Genomic DNA, 25385 nt, shown 5'->3' with positions numbered 1-25385 from the left:
CGGTGACCGAAAACGTCATGAGAAAACTTGCAAGCCAAGCAACAGAGAATTCCCCATAATGTTCTCAAAGGTCCGCACTTATCCAGCATGTTAAGAGGATTCGTAGGCTATTATGGCCAAACCGTTCTCATTCTGAGAAAAGACCTGTGCCTTCTTGTAAGTTTTAAGATAACTTTTTAGCTACATGTGTAGCAATAGAAGGGATAAAGTGTGCAATCATTATTCAATGGCATCCTGACTCCTGAGGGCATATTTTGCTGACAGGTTTGATTGTCAGTACCTGAACCATTGTCATACGGTGCACGTGCTGACTAATCAGCCCCTCAATTGTGTAAGAATAACCATTTCATGGCTATTGCAATCGTCAAGAATTCTGCCATTTGATTGGTTGATTCGCTGTTTACATTTTTTCACAGCCAATCAAAGGGCAGAATTCTTGACAATTGCGATAGCCATGAAATGGTTATTCTTACACAATTGGGGGGCAGGCCTGTCTTAGATATACTTAGCTTAAGGATTAGGTAAACAGTTTTAAGATTACTTACTAAAATCCGTTTTTCAAAGTGTGTGTTAACTTACTAACAAAAATATGATCTTGATCTGGTCGAAATAAATAATTTTATTAGGTAATTTTTAACTAATAAATATTCATAGGTACCTACTTCGCTTATCACGACTGTTAGGTGTGGGACCATTATTGAATAGCAATATTCGCCATCAACCCATCGCTGGCTCACTACCGAGCACGGATTTCCTTTCAGAATGAGAAGGGATTGGCCATAGCCTACCACGCTGGTCAAGTACGGATTGGCGGACTTCACACACCTATGAGAACATTATGGAAAACTCTCAGACATGCAGGTTTCCTCACGATGTTTTTCCTTCAATGTAAAGCAAATGATATTTAATTGCTTAAAATGCACATAACTCTGTGCTTGCCCAGGATCGAACCTTCGACCACCCGAATAGGAGGCAAGACCTCTTAACCATTGGACTGTCATGGCTTTTTCCCAGGTATTTTTGACTAATAGATAGATACCTACTTCGTTTATATCACGACTGATAGGAGTGGCAACATTACTAAATAGCAATATTTGTCAAGTTTACAGCTATCTACGGTTCTCGTGGCGGCCTGACCTTTCATTCAGCTTGTGTGTCTGTGTTCGCGCTGATACGCCGACAACTGTTGTGAGTACCTACCTGTCTCGAAACGTCGTCGCGTTTCGTAAATCGTAGTACTATACTAGCGACCTTAGTAGGTACCATCGGGTACAAAACTATAATTAACTGAAAATATTAGGCTGTGGAATGTGTACCAAACATTTTCTTTATGAAAAAAGCTAGCTTATGCTCGCGATGGACTACACAAATATCGAACCCCTATTATACCCCTTAGGAGTTGAATTTACAAAAATCCTTTTTCAGGGGATCTGCAAGTCATAATAGCTATCTGCATGTCAAAATTCAGCCCGATTCGTCCAATAGTTTGAGCTGTGCGTTGACGTTTCATCATGAGAATAAAATGGTGTTCACAGATAATATTGTAATTAAAACGGCATTGAAAATTTTGAACATTTCATTATCTATTCGTCAGTACAACAAGCTAGGGCCGTCCCTTTCACCTGCCGTAGGGCCGACTGAATAGAATCTAGACCGAAACAGGCCAAGACTAGCCACCAGGCGGATGGCGCTCGTTGCGAACCGCTAAATATATCCTGTCATATAGTAATTACTATAAAGTTGTACACATTAGTTATGCACGTGTCGAAATAAATGCCCGCGAACCCTTATAGGATCATTTAGTTGTCTGTCTGTCTGTCTATCTGATGTCTGCCTGTCTGTCAGTCTGTCTGTCCGTCTGTCGTGTCTGTCCAGAAAACCTATAGGGTAGGTACTTCCCGTTGCCTAGAAGACATGAGTAGATATCCTAGCCTAGAATCATGAAATTTAGAAGGTAGGTAGGTCTTATAGCACAAGTTAATGGAAAAATCCGAAAACCGTGAATCTGTGGTCACATCAGAAAAAAATATTAAAAAGTGTTTTGAACAAATAATTAGTATTTTCAACTTATAAAGTACTTAAGATTACTATACCAAGTGCGGTATCATATGAAAGGGCTGTACCTTCTAAAACAGATTTTATTTATTTTTATGCATATTAATTTTTGATTTATCGTGCAAAATATCAGTAAAATACGACTGTAGTACGGAACCCTCGGTGCGCGAGCCTGACTCGCACTTGGCCGATTTTTATTATTTTTTCGCGTTTTTTGTGGTATCTTATCACTCATATCAGTAATCATCAGTAGTATTTTAGTAGTTCTGGTTACACCCTGTATACATGAATAATAAATAAATAAATAAAATAAATAAATGAACCCTGAAAACATTAGTCTGTTTTTTGAACAGTCGTTTAAAAACTAGGCATATACAACATTTAATAAGTACATTGAAAGATTCAATTTTAAAAGCTTTGTCGGATGCCTTTTCACAACAAAGCTTTGTGGAATTTTAATAAACCATAATAAACAATAATGGCTTAGGTAATGAGACTGTTGCCCAACTGTCGGCCGACGCCCGCGGCATGGTATGACAGTTCTCACGGATACCTACAGGCTGAACCGAAAGCTTAACTTTATATTTACATACGCACAAGGCTAAGTTAATGCGAGGACCTAACGGCCGATCACCTACTGAGATATCTCGTCATCATCATCATCATGATCCACCCATCCAGCTCCCTACAGAGCACGGGTCTCCTCTGAGTGAGAAGGGTTTTGGCCATCGTCTACCACGCTGGCCCGGCACGTCGCAACAGAGCAACGGATCGACGTGATTTTTTGCAAGGGTATAGTTAAAGTTTTTATCCCGGAAAATCAAAGAATCCCACGGGATTTTTAAAAACCTAAATCCACACGGACGAGTCTCGGGCATCAGCTAGTATTCTTTTTTCTTCTAAATATATAAAAGGAAAAGGTGACTAACTGACTGACTGACCTATCAACGCACAGCTCAAACTACTGGACAGATCGGGCTGAAATTTGGCATGCAGACAGCTATTATGACGTAGGCATCCGCTAAGAAAGGATTTTTGAAAATTCAATCCCTACGGGGGTGAAATAAGGGTTTGAAATTTGTGTGGTCCACACAGACGAAGTCGCGAGCATAAGCTAGTTAAATAATAATTTGAGGGGTGCGTAAATAGTAACGCCGACAAGCAATCGTACGATTGGCTACGGACCGACCTTTGCCGTGTTTCCAAATATTGCATACACTAATGTACATACACCAAATTGCATTGTTATTAAAAACAATCGAATACAACTTACATTATGATTGCTAAAGGTATTAGTAAGGTATTTTTGCAGATGAGCAAATTCCAAATAAGGTTTCGATAAAAAATGCCGTGTACGAAACCGAAGGGGTATGGGTTTAATTGAATTTCCACACATATTCAACATCTAAAACCTGTATGAATTATTACAAAATCGTTAAAATGCTTGTTTCTTAATTCAAAGCAAACATACTTTAAATGTTTCGCCTTCACCGCGTATCGGTGTCATGTAAGCACTGCTTCTCGACATATAATATGATGTAGTTTGTATATGTTCGTAAATCACACATATATACCTGTTTATATTAGAGAGCAAATGTTACGCAATTAATATGATTTTTTAATACTGTAGAGAGATTAAATTTATATAATCATGAAGGTCGTCGAGTTATTCAAATGATAACCAAACTACATTATTTTGTTCAGAACACGCTACGCATAAAGTTAAATTTATATTTTATTCCGATACAAGCTAGCCTTTGACTGCGATCTCACGGTGGTAAGTGATGATGCAGTCTAAGCCTAAAACCCAAGTTGCTCGAACTAATTTGCTCTTGTTTTAGACCTTATAGATCACGGCACGATCAGTTCTCATGACATTCAGCAGGTGTGGGCAAGGCTTGCGCAGACGCAGGCAGCGGCGCGAGTTGCCGCGCTGTCGGGTTTCACCATCGAGTTCGACGCCGCATGCCTAGGCGTTGTGCAACCGAAAATATTGCCCACTTGTTGGTTTCGTCCGTGACAAACTCGGAATAAAATCATGCATACATATAAAAGGATAAACTAATTGACTATATTATTACCAACGTATATCCTACTTACGCAAATGCCCGAGACGTCGTTCGCGTGGATATAGATAGGTTTTTAAAAATCCCAGAGGAATCCTTTGGTTTTCCGGGATAAAAATTAGCCTATGTGTTAATGCAAGGTATAATCTATCTCCATTCCAATTTTTAGCCCAATCGACCTAGTAGTTTTTGCGTAAAAGAGTAACAAACACACACACAAACCCACACACACACATACACACACACAAGTGATATCGCTGTAATAATGTTTTTTCGTCGTACACTGGAGGAAATAAATATTCAGGAGGCACCCTGAAAAATTAAGTTTTTCAAAATTTTAATATTTTAGTAGGTATCTGTATGAAAATATAAAAATAAAAATAAATCTGTATATAAGACGTATAAAAACGAATCGCTGAATGTGTTGCTGATCGCAAATCTCGAGAACAGATGAACCGATTTCGCTAATTCTATTTTTATAATATTCCTTGAATTACGAGGATGGTTCTTACGGAGAGTAATTTAAAGTAGCGGTACGAAGTTCGCCGGGTCAGCTAGTTTCTAATAAATAGTAATCGATAGTACATAATATGTAAGTAATTAGAATATAATAGAATGGAATGGATTGGAATGGAATGGAATAGGATAGGTTAGGATAGAAATACGAGTATATTTTATTGGCTCGCTTGCTGCCAGTGACGAAATTGTGATATATTATGTTCTATGTTCACTCAGTACTGAAGCGACTGTATGCCATCTATTAGCGACAAATTTGCAGTTATCGAAAACAGAATTGTAGTAGAAAACAGATGTTCAGTTTCAAGAGAACATCTTTATGTCGTTGCGTAACACCTCCGGTTGTTGTCAGCTTTCTAGCCATGCAATGATGCGGTCACGCAAGGTGCAATACCCCTATTAGATCACCTACCTACTGTCTAATTCGTTTTTAAGGTTCCGTACTCGAAGGGTGCCAATAAGACCCTATTACTTATAAGCGTCCGCTGTCCGTCCGTCTGTCAGCGGGCCATAATAGGTAGAGACTTGAAAATTTTCACAGAAAGTGTATTTATATTGTCGCTTTAACTACAAATACTAAAAAACAGAATAAAACAATTAATGGGGCTAATTCTGAGCACAACCTAATTTTGGAGTATTCGCATGCTCTTCTTACTAATTTAATATGAAAAGGACAGACACAGTTTGACAGTTTTAAATTTAATTTTTAGATCGTAAAATCCGTGATTTTAGCACGCACTCGCGAACCTACTGTTTAAATTTGTATTGTGCACTAAAATTTAGAGTCTTTAAATGTGAAAGTCATGTTCCGTTCCTTTTTTAGCATTAGTAAAAAGAAAAGGATGCAGATACTCTAAATTTAGTTTAGAGAGAGACTAGAGAATCGGGGCTAATATTTAACGGGGCTCGGCTCCCAAACAACAAACGTGTTTATTTGCTGTTTTTATAGATAATGCTACGGAACCCTACGTGCGCGAGTTCGACTGGCACTTGGTCGGTTTTTTAACATCATCACTAAGTATATAACTATGAACACTATTGCAGAACAATGAACCAAAAGCTTAATTTGCTATAATCCGCTGAAACAGGTCGAATCTGTATGGTGCAACATGCAGCATGCGACATGCACCGCCCGCCCTCCCACTGCTAAATATGCAGAAAGAAGCAGCCACCAAGCAAGCAATACGCACCACCACCACGCAGCACCACACAAATCCAAACACAATCGACGCACGTTTCGCCCCGACACCGGAGCATCCTCAGGAGATACAACAATCTATACAACTATTGCAGAAATCTGCGTTTACAGAAATTCTCAAAGGGTTTTATTAAATTCATCAAAGTTTGAGCTTTTAATCTAATATTATAAATGCGAAAATTTGTCTGTCTGTCTGATAACTTTTCACGGCCCAACAGTTTAACCGATTTTTATGTTATTTGGTACAGAGTTAGCTTACATCCCGGAGAAGGACATAGGCTACTTTTTATAATAAATTATATCCACGTTTGTGATATGTTTTAAAATAATCAAAAATTAGAAAAAACGAAAGCAATCAAATTTATTAGTAGGTGTAAAAATGAAAGTGGTTGAATTAAAATCTAGTTTACGTTAGAGTAGTGTAGTGGGTATTGTGTGTTAAAGATCTGGAGATAATCTACACAATATGGTAATCGCTGCCCCACTTGGCGGCGTGAGAAGTCTGACGGGTCGCCGGTTCGAGTCTCCGACGTGACTACAATATTACCGTTATAATCATATTTTTAGGGTTACCACAAAAGGAAAAAAGGAACCCTTATAGGATCACTTTGTTGTCTGCCTGTCTGTCTGTAGTATCTGTCCAGAAAGCCTAGGGTACTTCCCGTTGACCTAGAATCATGAAATTTGGTAGGTAAGGTCTTATAGCACAAGGAATAAATCCGAAAACCGTGTATTTGTGGTTACATCATAGAAAAAAAATGTGTTCAAGTGGGGTATCATATGAAAAGGCTTTACCTGTACATTTTAAAACAGTTTTTTCAATAGTTTTTGATTTATCGTATAAAATGTCAAAAAAACACGATTATAGTACGGAACCCTCGCAAGTCTGACTCGCACTTGGCCGGAAGTAGCCTATAGGTTTCTTGACATACAGAAGTGATCCTATAAGGGTTCCGTTTTCGTTTTGAGGCACGGAACCCTAATAACGAAAACAAAAAACGGCGGTTTATTGTTAAAATTTCACGCATCGCTGTGATACGTTGGAAAGTTGTGCGTACGAGAGAAGTGGCCACAAATCACCGCTTTTCTACCCGTCTTGTGCCACTCCACAAAGCGACTGTCCATCTGTCACTCACGTCTGTGCTCACGTCGCCATAACTCACGAGGAAACCCCCAAGCCAAAGATTTTTATCTAACGCTCGCTCTACGATATCTTTGACTATGCCTGCCTGACTGATTGTATTGCCTGCGACTTTGTTTGCGTGGAATTAGGTTTTAGGATTTAGAGAAAAAGTACAATATATCCCTCTTCAGGTCTTTACCTGTAGCCATGCAAAAAATCACGTCAATCCATTGCTCTGTTGCGACGTGATTGAAGGACAAACCAACAAAACAGCAAACCAACAAACAAACACACTTTCGCGTTTATAATAAGGGTACTCTGATTCTGTGCTCACGTCTCTATTAAACTCACGAAGAAATCCCCAAGCCAAAGATTTTGTGCTCGCTCCACGATATCTTTGCCCAGATGATACTCGCGAATTTGGTCGCGTGGAATAAGGTTTCAGGATTTACAAAAAAATATATAAGCATCTTCTGTATAGGCAAGCGCGCTCCATCTTAGGCTGCATCATCACTTACCACCAGGTGAGATTGCAGTCAAGTACTAACTTGTATCTCAATTTTAAAAAACTCAATTTTTATGGTTCGATGAAATTAAAACGTGTTATTTTTGTGTTCTTGAAATCAAATCAACGCTTCGGAAATCGAAAAAACCAATTATGTCGACATGTTCATAATTGGTTCAATCCATGTTAGTACATAAATTAAGTATTGCTCTATATTTTATTTTAAGAACATATCAAGATAAGAGTATACTTGATACAAATTAATATTCTTGCGAGGATTGTGTCGAAATATCCTATTAAATATACAGGGTGTAACCAGAACGCATCCGAATAGATCGGAGACATGGTCGCTAACTATGGGTATCATAAGAAAGCTCAGAGTCACTCAGCGGGCGATGGAGAGAGCTATGTGCGGAGTTTCTCTACATGATCAAATCAGAAATGAGGAGATCCGTAGGAGAACTAGAGTAACCGACATAGCGCAACGTGTTGCGAAGCTGAAGTGGCAATGGGCAGGGCACGTAGTTCGTAAAACCGATAGACGTTGGGGTCCCAAGGTGCTGTAATGGCGACCTCGCACTGGAAGACGCAGTGTTGGAAGACCCCCACTAGGTGGACGGACGACATCAGACGAATCGCACGGAGCCGCTGGATTCAGGCGGTGCAAGACCGTGGCGTGTGTAAGTCCCTACAAGAGACCTAAGTCTAGTAGTGGACGTCTATCGGTTGATGATGATGATGATGAACCAGAACGCTAGCATAAAACTGTGATAGTACTGATGATTACTGATAAGATACCATAGAAAAAAACGTGTCTTTTTAAAATTTTACAATATATTGTAAATAAAACATTTGACTGGCGCTAGATGCACGACGCTAGACGAAGTCGCGGGCATCGTCTAGTTATTTATGTTTTGGACCAAAGGTTCACAACCACCGCGTACAGCAAGGACGCCAGAATAGCTAGTGGTTTCGTACCTTGGAGCGGAAATTAGACTTTTTGTCGTATTTATCTTAAAATTGACACCTGTATCCGCCGAGGCTGACATTTTAACTTAAAATAGCGATTTAATTGATCCTTTATTTTTAGTTTACTTTTTTTAAAGCTTTAGTAAAAGCTTGTTGTTAGAAGCCTTGAAATATTTACTCATTACTTGTAAACAGCACAGCACTGCAGTACTGCAGGATCAAGGTTTTCTCCTTCATAAGAGATACTAAGCTTTGGATCTTAATCTTCTTGATGATTTTGTTCACATAAGTTTTTGCACACAAGTTTCTATAGAAGAAACAGATTTGCTGGACCGAAATCAAAAAAAGAATCCACGACTAGGACCACTAGACAAACACGACTTTTTAAAGGATTTATCTTTTAATGATATACTACAGACTAGCTTATGCCCGCAACTTTGACCGCGTGGACTAAACAAATTCCAAACCCCTATTTTACCACCTCAGCGGTTGAATTTTCAAAAATCCTTACTCAACGGATGTCTACGTCGTAAGAACTATCTGCATGCCAAAGGGAAACGCCCATTCTTGGCCAAAATTCATCTATTTATGTTATGAATATTAAAAAAACCGGCCAAGTACGAGTCAGGCTCGCGCAATGAGGGTTCCGTACTACAGTCGTATTTTTTCGACATTTTGCACGATAATTCAAAAACTATGATGCATAAAAATAAATAAAAATCTGTTTTAGAATGTACAGATGAAGACCTTTCATATGATACCGCACTTGATATAGTCACTCACTTGGAAAGTTGAAAATACTAATTATTAGTTCATGACCACAATTTAATAATAAAATTTAATTTTTTTGTGTGATCTAACCCTAAATTCGCGGTTTTCAGATTTTTCCCCAAATGTCAGCTATAAGATTTACCTACCTGCCAAATTTCATTATTCTAGGTCAACGGGAAGTACCCTGTAGGTTTCTTGACAGACAGACGGACAGACAAACAGACAGACAACAAAGTGATCCTATAAGGGTTCCGTTTTTCCTTTTGAGGTACGGAACCCTAAAAACTTATTTAATGACTGAGATATTGATTATCGTAACGGCTTGTGTGTAACACTCCGGTGTAATTTTAAAGACACGCAACTAATTCTAATTTTCTTCGAATTTTAAAAGGTTTATAAAAGTTCCTCCGAGTTCTGTGTCCAAAATAATGCTTGTTTTTTGATCTGTGATCTCAGTCCTAATGCCTTTAATTAATTTCATTGATGGATGCACTTTGGCCAAAAACCCATTGACGAATGGGCGCTTCCCTTTCAGCCTGATCCGTCCAGTAGATCGAGCTGTGCGTTGATAGAACACTTAGTCAGATTTTCGTTTTATATATTTAGATGCAAAATAAATCGTTTATTTCTCAAAATGTAAACAATTTATAATAATAATAATAAATATGCTTTATTGTTTACATTATTGCTAGTAACTAGTATGTACAATGTTATATCTAATATACTATCTAAACTAAAAACTAACAATAAACAAAAGGTCGCAAACTCAGCATGGCCGAGCACTCCTCACAATGCTCGGCGCTGGTTTTCAGTTTGCGCCATAAATTTATATTGATTAATAAAAAACGCACCGCGCCCGTTGCGTTATCTCTGCATTGATCAATAAAACTTTGTATAAACTAAACCAAAACAGTGACATAAAAAGAACAAACTAAACCAAAACAGTAACATAAAAAAGAACAAAATCTGAAAAATTGCAGTAAAAATAAATGTAAATATAAAAGTAAAATATAAGTATATAAAATATAAAAAATGTCCCTTCCCAGCTTAGCCTAAAGAATAAAGCTCTTAATCATTTAAAAATACCTATCAGTAACATACAGCAACATCATCTAGTGAACATATATTTATGCATTCGTGCTGCATAAACAGCACAGCGAGTGATTGACAGATGAGCAGTGGCGCAACTGGCGGCACCGACCCACCTTGCTACACTTGCCACATCGCTGTTCAATACACTACTGTGCAAGCTGTTCCCAACGACAACGTCATGCGCTTGCGCAGCTTTACTTGTACACTATGATGAAAAGTTTAATTAACTTTACGCTGTGTATCCCACTATACATACTAAAATCAGTACCCGTATTATAAATGCGAAAGTGTTTGTTTGTTGGTTTGTCCTTCAATCACGAAAAAAATGTGTCTATTGTAATCATATCAACATAATTATATCCTGAAAATAATGATTCAGGATGTGTACTAGTGAATACATTAGATTGACAATTCGAAAATTAAATATGCTAGGATTTAAAAAATATGTTGGGTAGGTACTAACTACTAGGGTAGGTAGGTAAGTAAATAACTAAGTATAGTTGTTAGTTAGTGATTTTTTTATGTTTCCGTGTATTTTATTAGTTATGTTTAGTTATCATTAGTTTATGATTCCGTGGCGTCACCCGGTTCAGGGTACCAGCTGAAAATCAGCGCTGTATGTTCTTGTGCAACAAGGCATACAGCATAATGCTGAGCTGGGACCCTTTTTTCGAGTTGTGCCACACAATATGACAGTTTGTTCCGGCGCTTCTTTTGCTTGTTCTCAGGTGGAAGAAGCGCCGGAATAACCAGCTCTTAGCTTTAAGTTGTAATGTGTGGCACAATTGCATAAATAAACGTCTTTTCATTCTTTCTTTCTTTCTTTCTAGGTAGGGTAGGTATATCATGTAAATGAAATCGACTAGACTCCGCGGTCATCTCACTGCAGCAGAAATTATCCTACAAAATAACAAAACATAAGAAGATGATTAATATCAGACAGATTCGATGATTTGAAAACAAACCTATTAATAGAAATGTATGTAATTAAAAGCGTTTCATGTAAGTGGTGTATCTATTGGATCGTTAAATAGCTAATAATATCAGCAATGACTTGAAGTTACGATCTTGTGATACGCCGCTCTCGGAATGTGGCTCACCTCTCGCTGCGGCTTGCTTCAACCTCCAACACTTGCTAAATACTGGGCTGCGATTCTATTACATTTTTCTTTACCGATTACAAGTTAGCCCTTGACTGCAATCTTACCTTTTTAGGGTTTCGTACCCCAAAAAGAAAAAAAGGAACCCTAGTTGGATCACTTTGTTGTCTGTCTGTCTATTTGTAACAGACCAATAGCAGACCCCAATAGTTTAGGAGGCAGACGTCTTAACAAGTGGCCTATCAAAACTTATATATTAGACAGCCATAATATTATCAGCGACTGGCTGAGTTTAACCATCTTTGGTTTAACATAACATCTCTTCGAAATAGGCGCGAAATACTTGACTTGTGCTTTCTACATAAAATTTTACGAAATAAAGTTAAATGTAGTAACCTTCTCAATCGAATATCCTTATCTGTTCCACATAGACACTCCCGCAGTTTTATATCCCCAAAAATCTTCCATATACCTTTCACCAAATCTCATCTAGGAAATCAAGCCCCAATTATGCGTATATGTGCAAAATTTAACGAAATATCAAAAAAGATACCTGGCATCGACATATTTCATGACTCAGCTACTGCATTCAAAAAAAAGCTCTTATCATTTTACGGTGGGTTCATCTCCTAAGTAACTTAATTATTAATTGTTTAGTTAAGTAGTTAGTTAAGTTCTTTTTATTTGTCTAGATATTTTGCAAATGCTGTGTACACATTTTATAGATACATTTATCAGCCTGTGTTTGTCTATAAGTCAGTCCTGTATATGTCGTAGTTTGTGTTAAATTAATGTATTGTGTGTGTTCCTAATAAATAAAATAAATAAAAAATAAATAAAGGGTATCACCGCTATCAGCATAGTATTCAGGAAGTGGGTCTGAATCTAGACTAGGATAGGCAGTGGGATCGTCTACATTCCATTGTTCTGGCATCAGAGTTGAGAATGCCAGCAGGCGGGCGTGAGCGACGCGCCCATTGTTTACCAACGACGCACGACCTTAGCCACAGACCAATAACATATAGGATAACCTTAGCTGGCTAGTGGCGCATTATTCTAAGGCTGGCTGAGGCAGTGTTTCCATATGTAAATCGAGAATTACCGTGTTGAAGGGTTAAAATTACGGTGTTTCTAGATTAAATTACGGTGGATTAGCTAAAAGAATACCGTGTAAATTACCGTGTCATTTTTAAAAGAAAAAAGTCACGAATTTGCTTTTTAATCAATTATTAATATTATTCTGAATATTATTCTCTCCTAGCATAGCAATATCTTTTTCATAAACGGATTTATTCATATTAATATTTTGTTAAATCTCATTAATTTTACATTTCACTCCTTCCTAATTGCTTGAATAAGGACGAAAGTAGATTGCTGAGATTTGATGCTTAAACCGAGAGCAAGAGAAATGTTGAGCTAAGGTGACTGAGATTCGTACTCGTATTACGCAGTATATTATGAATTTTTAACGTGATTTTTGTATTACGGTGACACGGTCAAGGTAATGGCTATATTACCTTGACCGTAGATTAGGACTGAATTACGGTGCATCTACGGTAATTACCGTGTACATGGAAACACTGGGCTGAGGTATTGATTCTATGAATAAACTTATTGGTTTAGCTCTTGTTATTAGGTAGGTACTTTATATTTGTATTACCAACTTAGATTTAATTTTGTGGATATTTTATATCATCGGAATGTGTTTTTTTTTTTTGTTTTGTAAACGTCCATATCAAAACGTCTCCAATCCAAATTGGATAAGATCCATTTTTTGGATCTTCGGACAACTGCAACCTATATCACTTATGCAATAGGTAGGGTAGAAGCCCCCCTTGTGGCCACCCCCCTGGTTCTGGCCACTTTCAACTTCAGCAGTCCATAAATAAGAAATAGACAACAAACTTGCTCATATTCTGTGATCAGTTTATATCTTGTCTATGGTAGGTTTTGAAAAGTGACAGGTGTGGCAGCTTAGTTCGCGACAGACATTACCTACTTACAATTTTTGAATGTTATTTCACTTTATTCATATTTTTCAGCTTTAGAGCGGGGAAAACCGGCCTTCTATTCGGGAGGTCGGGGGTTCGATCCTGGGCCTGACCTCTACTTTTTGGAGTTATTTGTGTTTTAACTTTTAACTAATTAAATAAAACTTGCTGTAACGGTGAAAGAAAACATCGTGAGTTATCTGCATGCCTAAGCGTTCTGCATAATGTCCTCAAAGCCATATGAGGTCTGCCAATTTTCGGTAAGCGTGATGGACTATGGCCCAACCCCTCCTGAGAGGTGACCCGTCCTCAACAGTGGCCGATGATGGGTTGATCATGATGATGGATATTGGATCTACTACTATTTCACACTCACTGCAAGCTATAATAGCCCGTTTCAACGAGTATTTATTCATTGCAGGCATAAGTAGCTCGTTTCAACGAGTATTTATTCACTGCAGGCATTAGATCGTTTCAACGAGTATTTATTCACTGCAGGCATAAGTAGCTCGTTTCAACGAGTATTTATTCACTGCAGGCATAAGTTGCTCGTTTCAACGAGTATTTATTCACTGCAGGCATGAGTAGCTCGTTTAAACGAGTATTTATTCACTGCAGGCATTAGATCGTTTCAACGAGTATTTATTCACTGCAGGCATAAGTAGCTCGTTTCAACGAGTATTTATTCATTGCAGGCATAAGTAGCTCGTTTCAACGAGTATTTATTCACTGCAGGCATTAGATCGTTTCAACGAGTATTTATTCACTGCAGGCATAAGTAGCTCGTTTCAACGAGTATTTATTCACTGCAGGCATAAGTTGCTCGTTTCAACGAGTATTTATTCACTGCAGGCATGAGTAGCTCGTTTAAACGAGTATTTATTCACTGCAGGCATTAGATCGTTTCAACGAGTATTTATTCACTGCAGGCATAAGTAGCTCGTTTCAACGAGTATTTATTCACTGCAGGCATGAGTAGCTCGTTTAAACGAGTATTTATTCACTGCAGGCATTAGATCGTTTCAACGAGTATTTATTCACTGCAGGCATAAGTAGATCGTTTCAACGAGTATTTATTCACTGCAGGCATAAGTAGCTCGTTTCAACGAGTATTTATTCACTGCAGGCATAAGTAGCTCGTTTCAACGAGTATTTATTCACTGCAGGCATAAGTAGCTCGTTTCAACGAGTATTTATTCACTGCAGGCATGAGTAGCTCGTTTAAACGAGTATTTATTCACTGCAGGCATTAGATCGTTTCAACGAGTATTTATTCACTGCAGGCATAAGTAGCTCGTTTCAACGAGTATTTATTCACTGCAGGCATGAGTAGCTCGTTTAAACGAGTATTTATTCACTGCAGGCATTAGATCGTTTCAACGAGTATTTATTCACTGCAGGCATAAGTAGATCGTTTCAACGAGTATTTATTCACTGCAGGCATTAGATCGTTTCAACGAGTATTTATTCACTGCAGGCATAAGTAGCTCGTTTCAACGAGTATTTATTCACTGCAGGCATAAGTAGCTCGTTTCAACGAGTATTTATTCACTGCAGGCATGAGTAGCTCGTTTCAACGAGTATTTATTCACTGCAGGCATTAGATCGTTTCAACGAGTATTTATTCACTGCAGGCATAAGTAGCTCGTTTCAACGAGTATTTATTCACTGCAGGCATAAGTTGCTCGTTTCAACGAGTATTTATTCACTGCAGGCATGAGTAGCTCGTTTAAACGAGTATTTATTCACTGCAGGCATTAGATCGTTTCAACGAGTATTTATTCACTGCAGGCATAAGTAGCTCGTTTCAACGAGTATTTATTCATTGCAGGCATAAGTAGCTCGTTTCAACGAGTATTTATTCACTGCAGGCATTAGATCGTTTCAACGAGTATTTATTCACTGCAGGCATAAGTAGCTCGTTTCAACGAGTATTTATTCACTGCAGGCATAAGTTGCTCGTTTCAACGAGTATTTATTCACTGCAGGCATGAGTAGCTCGTTTAAACGAGTATTTATTCACTGCAGGCATTAGATCGTTTCAACGAGTATTTATTCACTGCAGGCATAAGTAGCTCGTTTCAACGAGTATTTATTCACTGCAGGCATGAGTAGCTCGTTTAAACGAGTATTTATTCACTGCAGGCATTAGATCGTTTCAACGAGTATTTATTCACTGCAGGCATAAGTAGATCGTTTCAACGAGTATTTATTCACTGCAGGCATAAGTAGCTCGTTTCAACGAGTATTTATTCACTGCAGGCATAAGTAGCTCGTTTCAACGAGTATTTATTCACTGCAGGCATAAGTAGCTCGTTTCAACGAGTATTTATTCACTGCAGGCATGAGTAGCTCGTTTAAACGAGTATTTATTCACTGCAGGCATTAGATCGTTTCAACGAGTATTTATTCACTGCAGGCATAAGTAGCTCGTTTCAACGAGTATTTATTCACTGCAGGCATGAGTAGCTCGTTTAAACGAGTATTTATTCACTGCAGGCATTAGATCGTTTCAACGAGTATTTATTCACTGCAGGCATAAGTAGATCGTTTCAACGAGTATTTATTCACTGCAGGCATTAGATCGTTTCAACGAGTATTTATTCACTGCAGGCATAAGTAGCTCGTTTCAACGAGTATTTATTCACTGCAGGCATAAGTAGCTCGTTTCAACGAGTATTTATTCACTGCAGGCATGAGTAGCTCGTTTAAACGAGTATTTATTCACTGCAGGCATTAGATCGTTTCAACGAGTATTTATTCACTGCAGGCATAAGTAGCTCGTGTCAACGAGTATTTATGGTTACCTTTGTATGTTTCCAGCTGGGCCGTATGCCGATGAGCATGGTGGTGCCTCCCGCGCCGCGCTACGCCACGCTACCTCTACCGCCCAACGCGTACGCGCCGCCGCCGCTCTACTACCCCGTACCTGACGCGGTATGTGAATAAGCCTCCTACCAACTTTACCCGTTATACCATACTGTACTGCACTTTTACTGTGTATCGATGTACGATATAAATTCCTTTATTTTTTTAAAGTTCGCAACTAAAGCAAATAAAACACCTGACTGACGCTACAGGGCAACGAACATTGCGTAGATAAGTGCAGCAGGGTCTTAAAGTTTATTCGGTATAGGATAACAATACATTTTGACCGGCCGAAGTGAAAAGCCTCTTTTTTTTTCTTATATGATTTACCTAGTTGCTTGAAAATTTGTTTTAATTTTCAGCGCGTCCGTCGTCGCCGGTCGCCGCGAGTAGCGCGCACGGAGCGACAAAGGCGCGGCCGCGGACGTCGCGACGACTCGCAACTGACGCGCTCGCTCGAGCGAATACACCGCAAGCGACGCTCCGACAGAGAAAACCCTACTGTGGACGACTTGAAGAGGACTTACACGGGATTAGATAGGTAAGGCATGTTACCAACGCGTCCGTCGTCGCCGGCCGCCGCGAGCAGCGCGCACACGGAGCGACGACTCGCAACTGACGCACCTCGCTCGACGCTCGGACAGAGAAAACCCTACTGTGGACGACTTGAAGAGGACTTACACGGGATTAGATAGGTAAGGCATGTTACCAACGCGTCCGTCGTCGCCGGCCGCCGCGAGCAGCGCGCACACGGAGCGACGACTCGCAACTGACGCACCTCGCTCGACGCTCGGACAGAGAAAACCCTACTGTGGACGACTTGAAGAGGACTTACACGGGATTAGATAGGTAAGGCATGTTACCAACGCGTCCGTCGTCGCCGGCCGCCGCGAGCAGCGCGCACACGGAGCGACGACTCGCAACTGACGCACCTCGCTCGACGCTCGGACAGAGAAAACCCTACTGTGGACGACTTGAAGAGGACTTACACGGGATTAGATAGGTAAGGCATGTTACCAACGCGTCCGTCGTCGCCGGCCGCCGCGAGCAGCGCGCACACGGAGCGACGACTCGCAACTGACGCACCTCGCTCAACGCTCGGACAGAGAAAACCCTACTGTGGACGACTTGAAGAGGACTTACACGGGATTAGATAGGTAAGGCATGTTACCAACGCGTCCGTCGTCGCCGGCCGCCGCGAGCAGCGCGCACACGGAGCGACGACTCGCAACTGACGCACCTCGCTCGACGCTCGGACAGAGAAAACCCTACTGTGGATGACTTGAAGAGGACTTACACGGGATTAGATAGGTAAGGCATGTTACCAACGCGTCCGTCGTCGCCGGCCGCCGCGAGCAGCGCGCACACGGAGCGACGACTCGCAACTGACGCACCTCGCTCGACGCTCGGACAGAGAAAACCCTACTGTGGATGACTTGAAGAGGACTTACACGGGATTAGATAGGTAAGGCATGTTACCAACGCGTCCGTCGTCGCCGGCCGCCGCGAGCAGCGCGCACACGGAGCGACGACTCGCAACTGACGCACCTCGCTCGACGCTCGGACAGAGAAAACCCTACTGTGGACGACTTGAAGAGGACTTACACGGGATTAGATAGGTAAGGCATGTTACCAACGCGTCCGTCGTCGCCGGCCGCCGCGAGCAGCGCGCACACGGAGCGACGACTCGCAACTGACGCACCTCGCTCGACGCTCGGACAGAGAAAACCCTACTGTGGACGACTTGAAGAGGACTTACACGGGATTAGATAGGTAAGGCATGTTACCAACGCGTCCGTCGTCGCCGGCCGCCGCGAGCAGCGCGCACACGGAGCGACGACTCGCAACTGACGCACCTCGCTCGACGCTCGGACAGAGAAAACCCTACTGTGGACGACTTGAAGAGGACTTACACGGGATTAGATAGGTAAGGCATGTTACCAACGCGTCCGTCGTCGCCGGCCGCCGCGAGCAGCGCGCACACGGAGCGACGACTCGCAACTGACGCACCTCGCTCGACGCTCGGACAGAGAAAACCCTACTGTGGACGACTTGAAGAGGACTTACACGGGATTAGATAGGTAAGGCATGTTACCAACGCGTCCGTCGTCGCCGGCCGCCGCGAGCAGCGCGCACACGGAGCGACGACTCGCAACTGACGCACCTCGCTCGACGCTCGGACAGAGAAAACCCTACTGTGGACGACTTGAAGAGGACTTACACGGGATTAGATAGGTAAGGCATGTTACCAACGCGTCCGTCGTCGCCGGCCGCCGCGAGCAGCGCGCACACGGAGCGACGACTCGCAACTGACGCACCTCGCTCGACGCTCGGACAGAGAAAACCCTACTGTGGACGACTTGAAGAGGACTTACACGGGATTAGATAGGTAAGGCATGTTACCAACGCGTCCGTCGTCGCCGGCCGCCGCGAGCAGCGCGCACACGGAGCGACGACTCGCAACTGACGCACCTCGCTCGACGCTCGGACAGAGAAAACCCTACTGTGGACGACTTGAAGAGGACTTACACGGGATTAGATAGGTAAGGCATGTTACCAACGCGTCCGTCGTCGCCGGCCGCCGCGAGCAGCGCGCACACGGAGCGACGACTCGCAACTGACGCACCTCGCTCGACGCTCGGACAGAGAAAACCCTACTGTGGACGACTTGAAGAGGACTTACACGGGATTAGATAGGTAAGGCATGTTACCAACGCGTCCGTCGTCGCCGGCCGCCGCGAGCAGCGCGCACACGGAGCGACGACTCGCAACTGACGCACCTCGCTCGACGCTCGGACAGAGAAAACCCTACTGTGGACGACTTGAAGAGGACTTACACGGGATTAGATAGGTAAGGCATGTTACCAACGCGTCCGTCGTCGCCGGCCGCCGCGAGCAGCGCGCACACGGAGCGACGACTCGCAACTGACGCACCTCGCTCGACGCTCGGACAGAGAAAACCCTACTGTGGACGACTTGAAGAGGACTTACACGGGATTAGATAGGTAAGGCATGTTACCAACGCGTCCGTCGTCGCCGGCCGCCGCGAGCAGCGCGCACACGGAGCGACGACTCGCAACTGACGCACCTCGCTCGACGCTCGGACAGAGAAAACCCTACTGTGGACGACTTGAAGAGGAATTAAACGGGATTTGATAGGTAAGGCATGTTACCAACGCGTCCGTCGTCGCTAGTCGTCACGAGCAACACGCACGGAGCGACGACTCGCAACTGACGCGCTCGCTCGAGCGAATACACCGCAAGCGACGACGCTCGGACAGAGAAAACCGTGGACGACTTGAAGAGGACGCGGGATTAGATGGGTAAGGCGTGACAATCTGATAGAACGACTTCTAGGTTGCACTTCTACAGCATTTAACCATAATATTTTAGTCGGTTGTGACAACTTGTGTCTCTCGAAAGTGGTAGTAGTTAGTACTGTAACTTTTGACTTTGACTGTTTCCAGGGCATACGCGGAGCAGTTCATAGCGGTGTGCGACGAGAGCAGACACGCAGCCGAGCACCACGACTCGCTCGCCAGCTCGGCCACCGACACTTCGCACTCACACTCTCACTGATCATTCACACTCACCCTAATCACTCACACTGATCACTCACACTCAGCATCATCCATCACTTCATTAGTCATTGTGGCGGTCTATACACTACACACAAGTGATGTCGCTATACGAATAGGGGTTGCCAAAATGAAAAAAAAAAGAAAGACTACTACAAAATACCTACTACGTACTTCGCCAGTTCGTTCGATCGAGATGGCAATCGGGGCATGAAGCGGGACGACAACGGGGGGTCACCCGCGCTCGCCCGCACCGGGTTAGCGCGCCCGCATTGCGGGTGTGCGAGGCGTTCCCTCCCCGATTGCCACCTTGACCTGTCGTGTACTATATGATGTATTTACGTCATAGATTTCGTTTTTGATAATATCGCAACAGAGTAGGCAATGTTATCAAAGTAAATTGTAATTTAATAGGCTTAAAAATAACATATCAAAAGAATATTTTACATACCCTCAGGTACTTAAACCCACTTTTTAATAATTATTAAAGATATTATTAATAAATAAGTTAATATTAATAAATAATTACGAATAGTTAAGTTTTGCAAATGCTTATTAATATATTCCATGTGTGTGTGTTTTTTGTTAAATTTATAGGTAGGTATTATAAGGCTTGAGGCATATTAGCGCAAGTCAAAGGGCAGTGACGGATCTTTTATTAGAAGACAATCGTAGATACAGGCGATTTTGACTACTTTTTTTAAGGAACCCTACTTCGAATATCATTAAGGGTTTCACAATTAGTAGGTTGTATTTTATAATACTCATAGTTTCACTATTATTAGTATTCATAAGCACTTTTAAAAAGTTTACATGAATAAAAAAAACATTCTATTCTATTCTATTCTATTCTATTCACTAACATAGAGTAAGAATATAGATTTCACAGAATTCAGAATAGATGCCTACAGAAGTGGTAAAGGAACATGAACTTGACTTTTTTAATTAAAGAACACGTTTTGACATTAGCTAATGTTAAATCGTCAAAGCAAAATAAGAAGAAGAAAATAATGATACCATATTATTTAAGATGTTAGTGATTTATGTGGTTCAGTTGGTTCATGATCCAGTTCCTGCCTCTCTATTTTAGATTGAACTTTCACAAGAAGAGTAAAGAAGAAGCATTATAAAACTAGTAAATAATTACTAAAATAAAATAAGTACCTAGAGATGGTATAATAATGCTTTGTGAGGTGTTCTTAGATGTAACTAAATAATTTACAGCTGGATAAACCATTAATTGAACCATCGACTCGCAATGTTTGACACGTTTCTAAAGTTACCCGTAGCTACTGTACCAACTGAATTGGTGGTTCATACCAATATGCCGTTGCCCCCCCCCCCCCCGCACTATTTATTTTTCATAAAAATCTGGTAGCACTGGAAACGTCAAAAAATGTTGTTTAATTAAAAATTGGAGTATAGTGACCGCACACACATATCGTGCGCAGCCAGGCCGGTGTTACGGTTGTAGTAATAGGTACGAAAAAAACTTCTACTTAAATCGTAGGTGACTATCCCGGTATCAAAGAAGAGCAGGATACTATTTCTATTACTTTATTTTGAATTCTGTGACTGAACCAAACTAAACGCGATAGCTTTACGAGGGTAGTTGTAAATATTCACTAACTCACTTGATTGTTACTAACCCTGGCACTATGTACCAAGTGTGTATGTATGTATGTATGTATGTATGTATGTATGTATGTATGTATGTATGTATGTATGTATGTATGTATGTATGTATGTATGTATGTATGTATGTATGTATGTATGTATGTATGTATGTATGTATGTATGTATGTATGTATGTATGTATGTAGAAAGACTTATGATTGTAACAAGTCATTTAGCAATTTAACGAAGCATTTCCTAAGAGATAAAGTTAAAAAAAACTAAAACCTGACTATAAATGTGACCAATCAGTACTGAGCTATGCTGTGCTCTATCAATCTTCCTAGGGTGAGATCTTTAGAGCGCACTCTGCCTTAGCTTAGACTTAAGGCAAAGTTAAAACGAGACAGAGCTATATATCTCACATAAATCTGTCTCGTTTTAACTCAATCTTAAGTCTGAGCAAAGTCAAAAACGCTTTACAGATTTCAGCCTTAGATTATAATGAAGATACAAACAAATCCTGCCCCCCAATTGTGTAAGAATAACCATTTCATGGCTATCGCAATCGTCAAGAAATTCTGCCTTTTGATTGGTTGATTCGCTGTTTACATTTTTTCACAGCCAATCAAAGGGCAGAATTCTTGACGATTGCGATAGCCATGAAATGGTTATGCTTACACAATAGGCTACTTGACAATTTTTTTAAGTTGGTCTTAAATGGTTAATATTTGTCCTATTATATCAAAAAAATTAACACTATATTTTTTGCGCCCTAAAAACCGTAAAACTTTAATTTAAAAAAATATTTTTCTTAGACAGGTGAAAACACTGTCGGCCATGTTTGGCCGATAGATTATCTGTGCTCTGACGTCATGCATTTGTAAACAACAGTATAACCCTGTGGTTATACTGTTGTTTACAAATGCATGACGTCAGAGCACAGATAATCTCTGTGGTTATACTGTTGTTTACAAATGCATGACGTCAGAGCACAGATAATCTATCGGCCAAACATGGCCGACAGTGTTTTCACCTGTCTAAGAAAAATATTTTTTTAAATTAAAGTTTTACGGTTTTTAGGGCGCAAAAAAATATAGTGTTAATTTTTTTGATATAATAGGACAAATATTAACCATTTAAGACCAACTTAAAAAAATTGTCAAGTAGCCTATTGGGGGGCAGATGTGCTGCGCTTTGTACGGCTGTGCTGTGTTTGAACATGGCAAGGATCATGCGATACTCGCTGTCTCGCTCGTCACGCATTGCCCATTTCGCTCAGTTTGCCGTCCAACTCGCTTGTACTGCTGCGCGATTGCGGTAGAATGACAGTTACAATGTCACGATCGCAATCACCTCTGATTGGTTGACGCTCGCTCACTATTGGCTACAATGCATTGTTGCAACAAGAATTTCACAAATTCAGCCAATCACAACGATTGAGATTGTAATAATGATTGATGCAGGTTTTACGAAATCACCCTACAGGGTGCGCATGCATGTCGCAGTCGCACAGTACACCGTGCAGCTCAATTTTTTTGTAGAAAAAAGAGCACCAAAAAGTCAGATTAGCGGAGCACAGCATAGCTTAATGTTGATTGGTCACCCTAACTCTTAAAAACCCCGTACGAAAAGTTCATCTTTCAATTTCAACCGTACGTCCAAGTTAATCAAGTTGAATTTAATTTAAGTCGTTTAAAAAGACGCTACGCTTTGGCCCACAAAACTACCAAACTCTATACTCTCTATACATTTCTCTCATTGTGGCTAATTCTGTTCTACCTACGCAATCTGTAAACTAAACTAAAATGGCAGGTTTAAATAAATTGCTATCCCTCTCATAATGCCCCTGCAGAAAAAGATAGTACGAGATTTGGACAACAGAATTAGTGATTTTTTTTTTCTAATTTTTTTGGTGTTTGATAAAATAACAAGAATGGTCACCTTACTAACCCCTACGTCACTAACACGAACAATTGTTTATTGTACACTTGTTTTGTATCGTCAAATATCTGTGTTATAGGAGTCGTTTTAAGTTCTATTTATCTAGTTTTAACTTTTAATTATGAGATCTATCTTCTACCCACAGAGAGAAGTTAATATAGCGCTCTCTCTGTTACCGTAATCCCATACAAATGACAGAGACAAAAAGTTAGTGCCATTGTGAGTGACCAACCAATCACAAACCAACTTATGTTTTCCGTCCTACTCTATCCACGGAAACAAAATTAGTGTACAATCACAACGCTCACTGACTTTTTTTCTCTGTCATTTGTATAGAATTACGTAACAGAGGGAGCCCTATATAAACTTGTCTCCGTGGATAGAGTACGTATAGAGCATACTTTGAGTTGGCAAGACAGATTTATGTCTCTGACAACTCGGTCTTGTTAGACTAGTCATACACGGACAGCTTGCAGCAGTCAGGATGGACTGCTTCAAGCTGCGACTGCATATTGAACTATAGACTTCTACGTACGTACATACACGAACCGCTCAAGCAGTTGCAACTGCTTCGGGCGGTTGGGCAGTCAAGCAGTCGCCTGGCATACACAGACTGCTCGAGCTGTCGAACGCTCTAACGCAGTTACCTCCGCCCGCGCTCCTCATTCCACGTCGCGCACGCTTCCCGCCCGCACACATCGTTTGTTTATTGAGAACATTGAAATTGCTAACTGCTTGAGCAGTTACGCTGACTGCTCGATGGCAGCTTCAAGCTGTTGACTCTGACTGCAAGAGCGGTCCGTGTATGTTGATCACTGGCTAACGGCTCGAGCAGTCCGTGTATGGCCGGCCTTTCAATTCTGAGTAAAGTCAAAGTACGCTCTATATGTAAATTTCAGCTCTTTAAGTAGATGTAAAACATTCTGATTTTTTGAAAACAAAAATCTTTGAATAAGTAAGTCTACCTTAATCATAATTCTTAGTCTAGTGCTACTTTATACGGACCACAAACTATAACAATTGTATACTTACTTGTTATGGTTTTTCTTAATTTGAGAGCAGCCACTTTTACTGACGGTTATTTAGACCGTAAGTAAATTGCCGTAGAGTTATTTATTTTAGAGAACTCGTAGGCATGCAGGTTTCCTCACGATGTTTTCCTTCACCGTTAAAGCAAGTGATATTTAATTACTTAAAACGCACATAACTCCGAAAAGTTAGAGGCCCAGGATCGAACCACCGACCTCCAATTAGAAGGCGGGTGTCCTAACCACTAGGCTATCACAGCACAGCTTATTTGCTTGAAATGTGGTCCGTGTTAAAGTAGCTTTACCTGTACTACCTTTGCGCATAGTGTTTACCTTTGATCTAATGTTAGTGTTAGTCTTACAGCCGTACTCAGAGCCGCTTAATCGTTACTTAAGTTTAGTTAAAACGAGACAAGAGCTATATCTCTCACATAAATCTGTCTCGTTTTAACTCAATCTGAAGTAACGATTAGCGACTCTGAGTACCGCGGTTTAATCTGTATATATTTGAACTCAAAGTCCGATGTACCTAACCGGTGCCAAATTCTCGAACGCGGGAGAACAATATCGATTGGTATGTAAATATGTAACACATCTAAATTTGCTCAATTTATTTTACTTAGTTCTAATTTTATTCATGTTAAAATTTAAATGTATGTATTTTTAAATGTAAGACAGATCCGCAACGAGTCATGTACATATATATGTCTTATAGAAATATTACACAGGTATAGTACGCGACAGGTCGAGATGGCAATCTGGGAGGGAACGCCCCACTTACCCCTACATCCCCCACGCTAACCCGGTGCGATATACTATACTACCCCGATTGCCATCTCAACCTGTCATGGACTATAACTATGTGAAATTTTGGGCATGAGCAGAAGTCTTAGGCTGAGATCTATTAAGCGCACTTTGACTTTGCTCAGACTTAAGATTGAGTTAAAACGAGACAGATTTATGTGAA

General features: G+C 40.9%; 1 protein-coding gene across 5 annotated transcripts in view; it reads left to right on the top strand.

Moving 5' to 3' along the window:
• LOC117987809 (uncharacterized) overlaps positions 1-22327 on the top strand; it is a 67156-nt gene extending 44829 nt beyond the window's left edge. For 2 of the 5 annotated variants that reach the window (XM_069502412.1, XM_069502411.1), the window contains exons 5-7: positions 16210-16323; positions 16617-16795; positions 19722-22327. In XM_069502412.1, coding sequence (XP_069358513.1) covers positions 16210-16323; positions 16617-16795; positions 19722-19833 — 405 coding nt within the window. In that variant the 3' untranslated portion in view covers positions 19834-22327. The remainder of the gene's footprint in view (positions 1-16209; positions 16324-16616; positions 16796-19721) is intronic. The other 3 variants (XR_011237422.1, XR_011237424.1, XR_011237423.1) reach the window with 3 other exon arrangements.
• Positions 22328-25385: the final 3058 nt, after the last annotated feature.

Source organism: Maniola hyperantus, chromosome 13, assembly GCF_902806685.2.
Source record: "Maniola hyperantus chromosome 13, iAphHyp1.2, whole genome shotgun sequence".
In the NCBI taxonomy this organism is placed as follows: domain Eukaryota; kingdom Metazoa; phylum Arthropoda; class Insecta; order Lepidoptera; family Nymphalidae; genus Maniola; species Maniola hyperantus.
The sequence above is the reverse complement of the archived record's forward strand: the minus strand, read 5'-3'. Positions and strand labels throughout refer to the sequence as shown.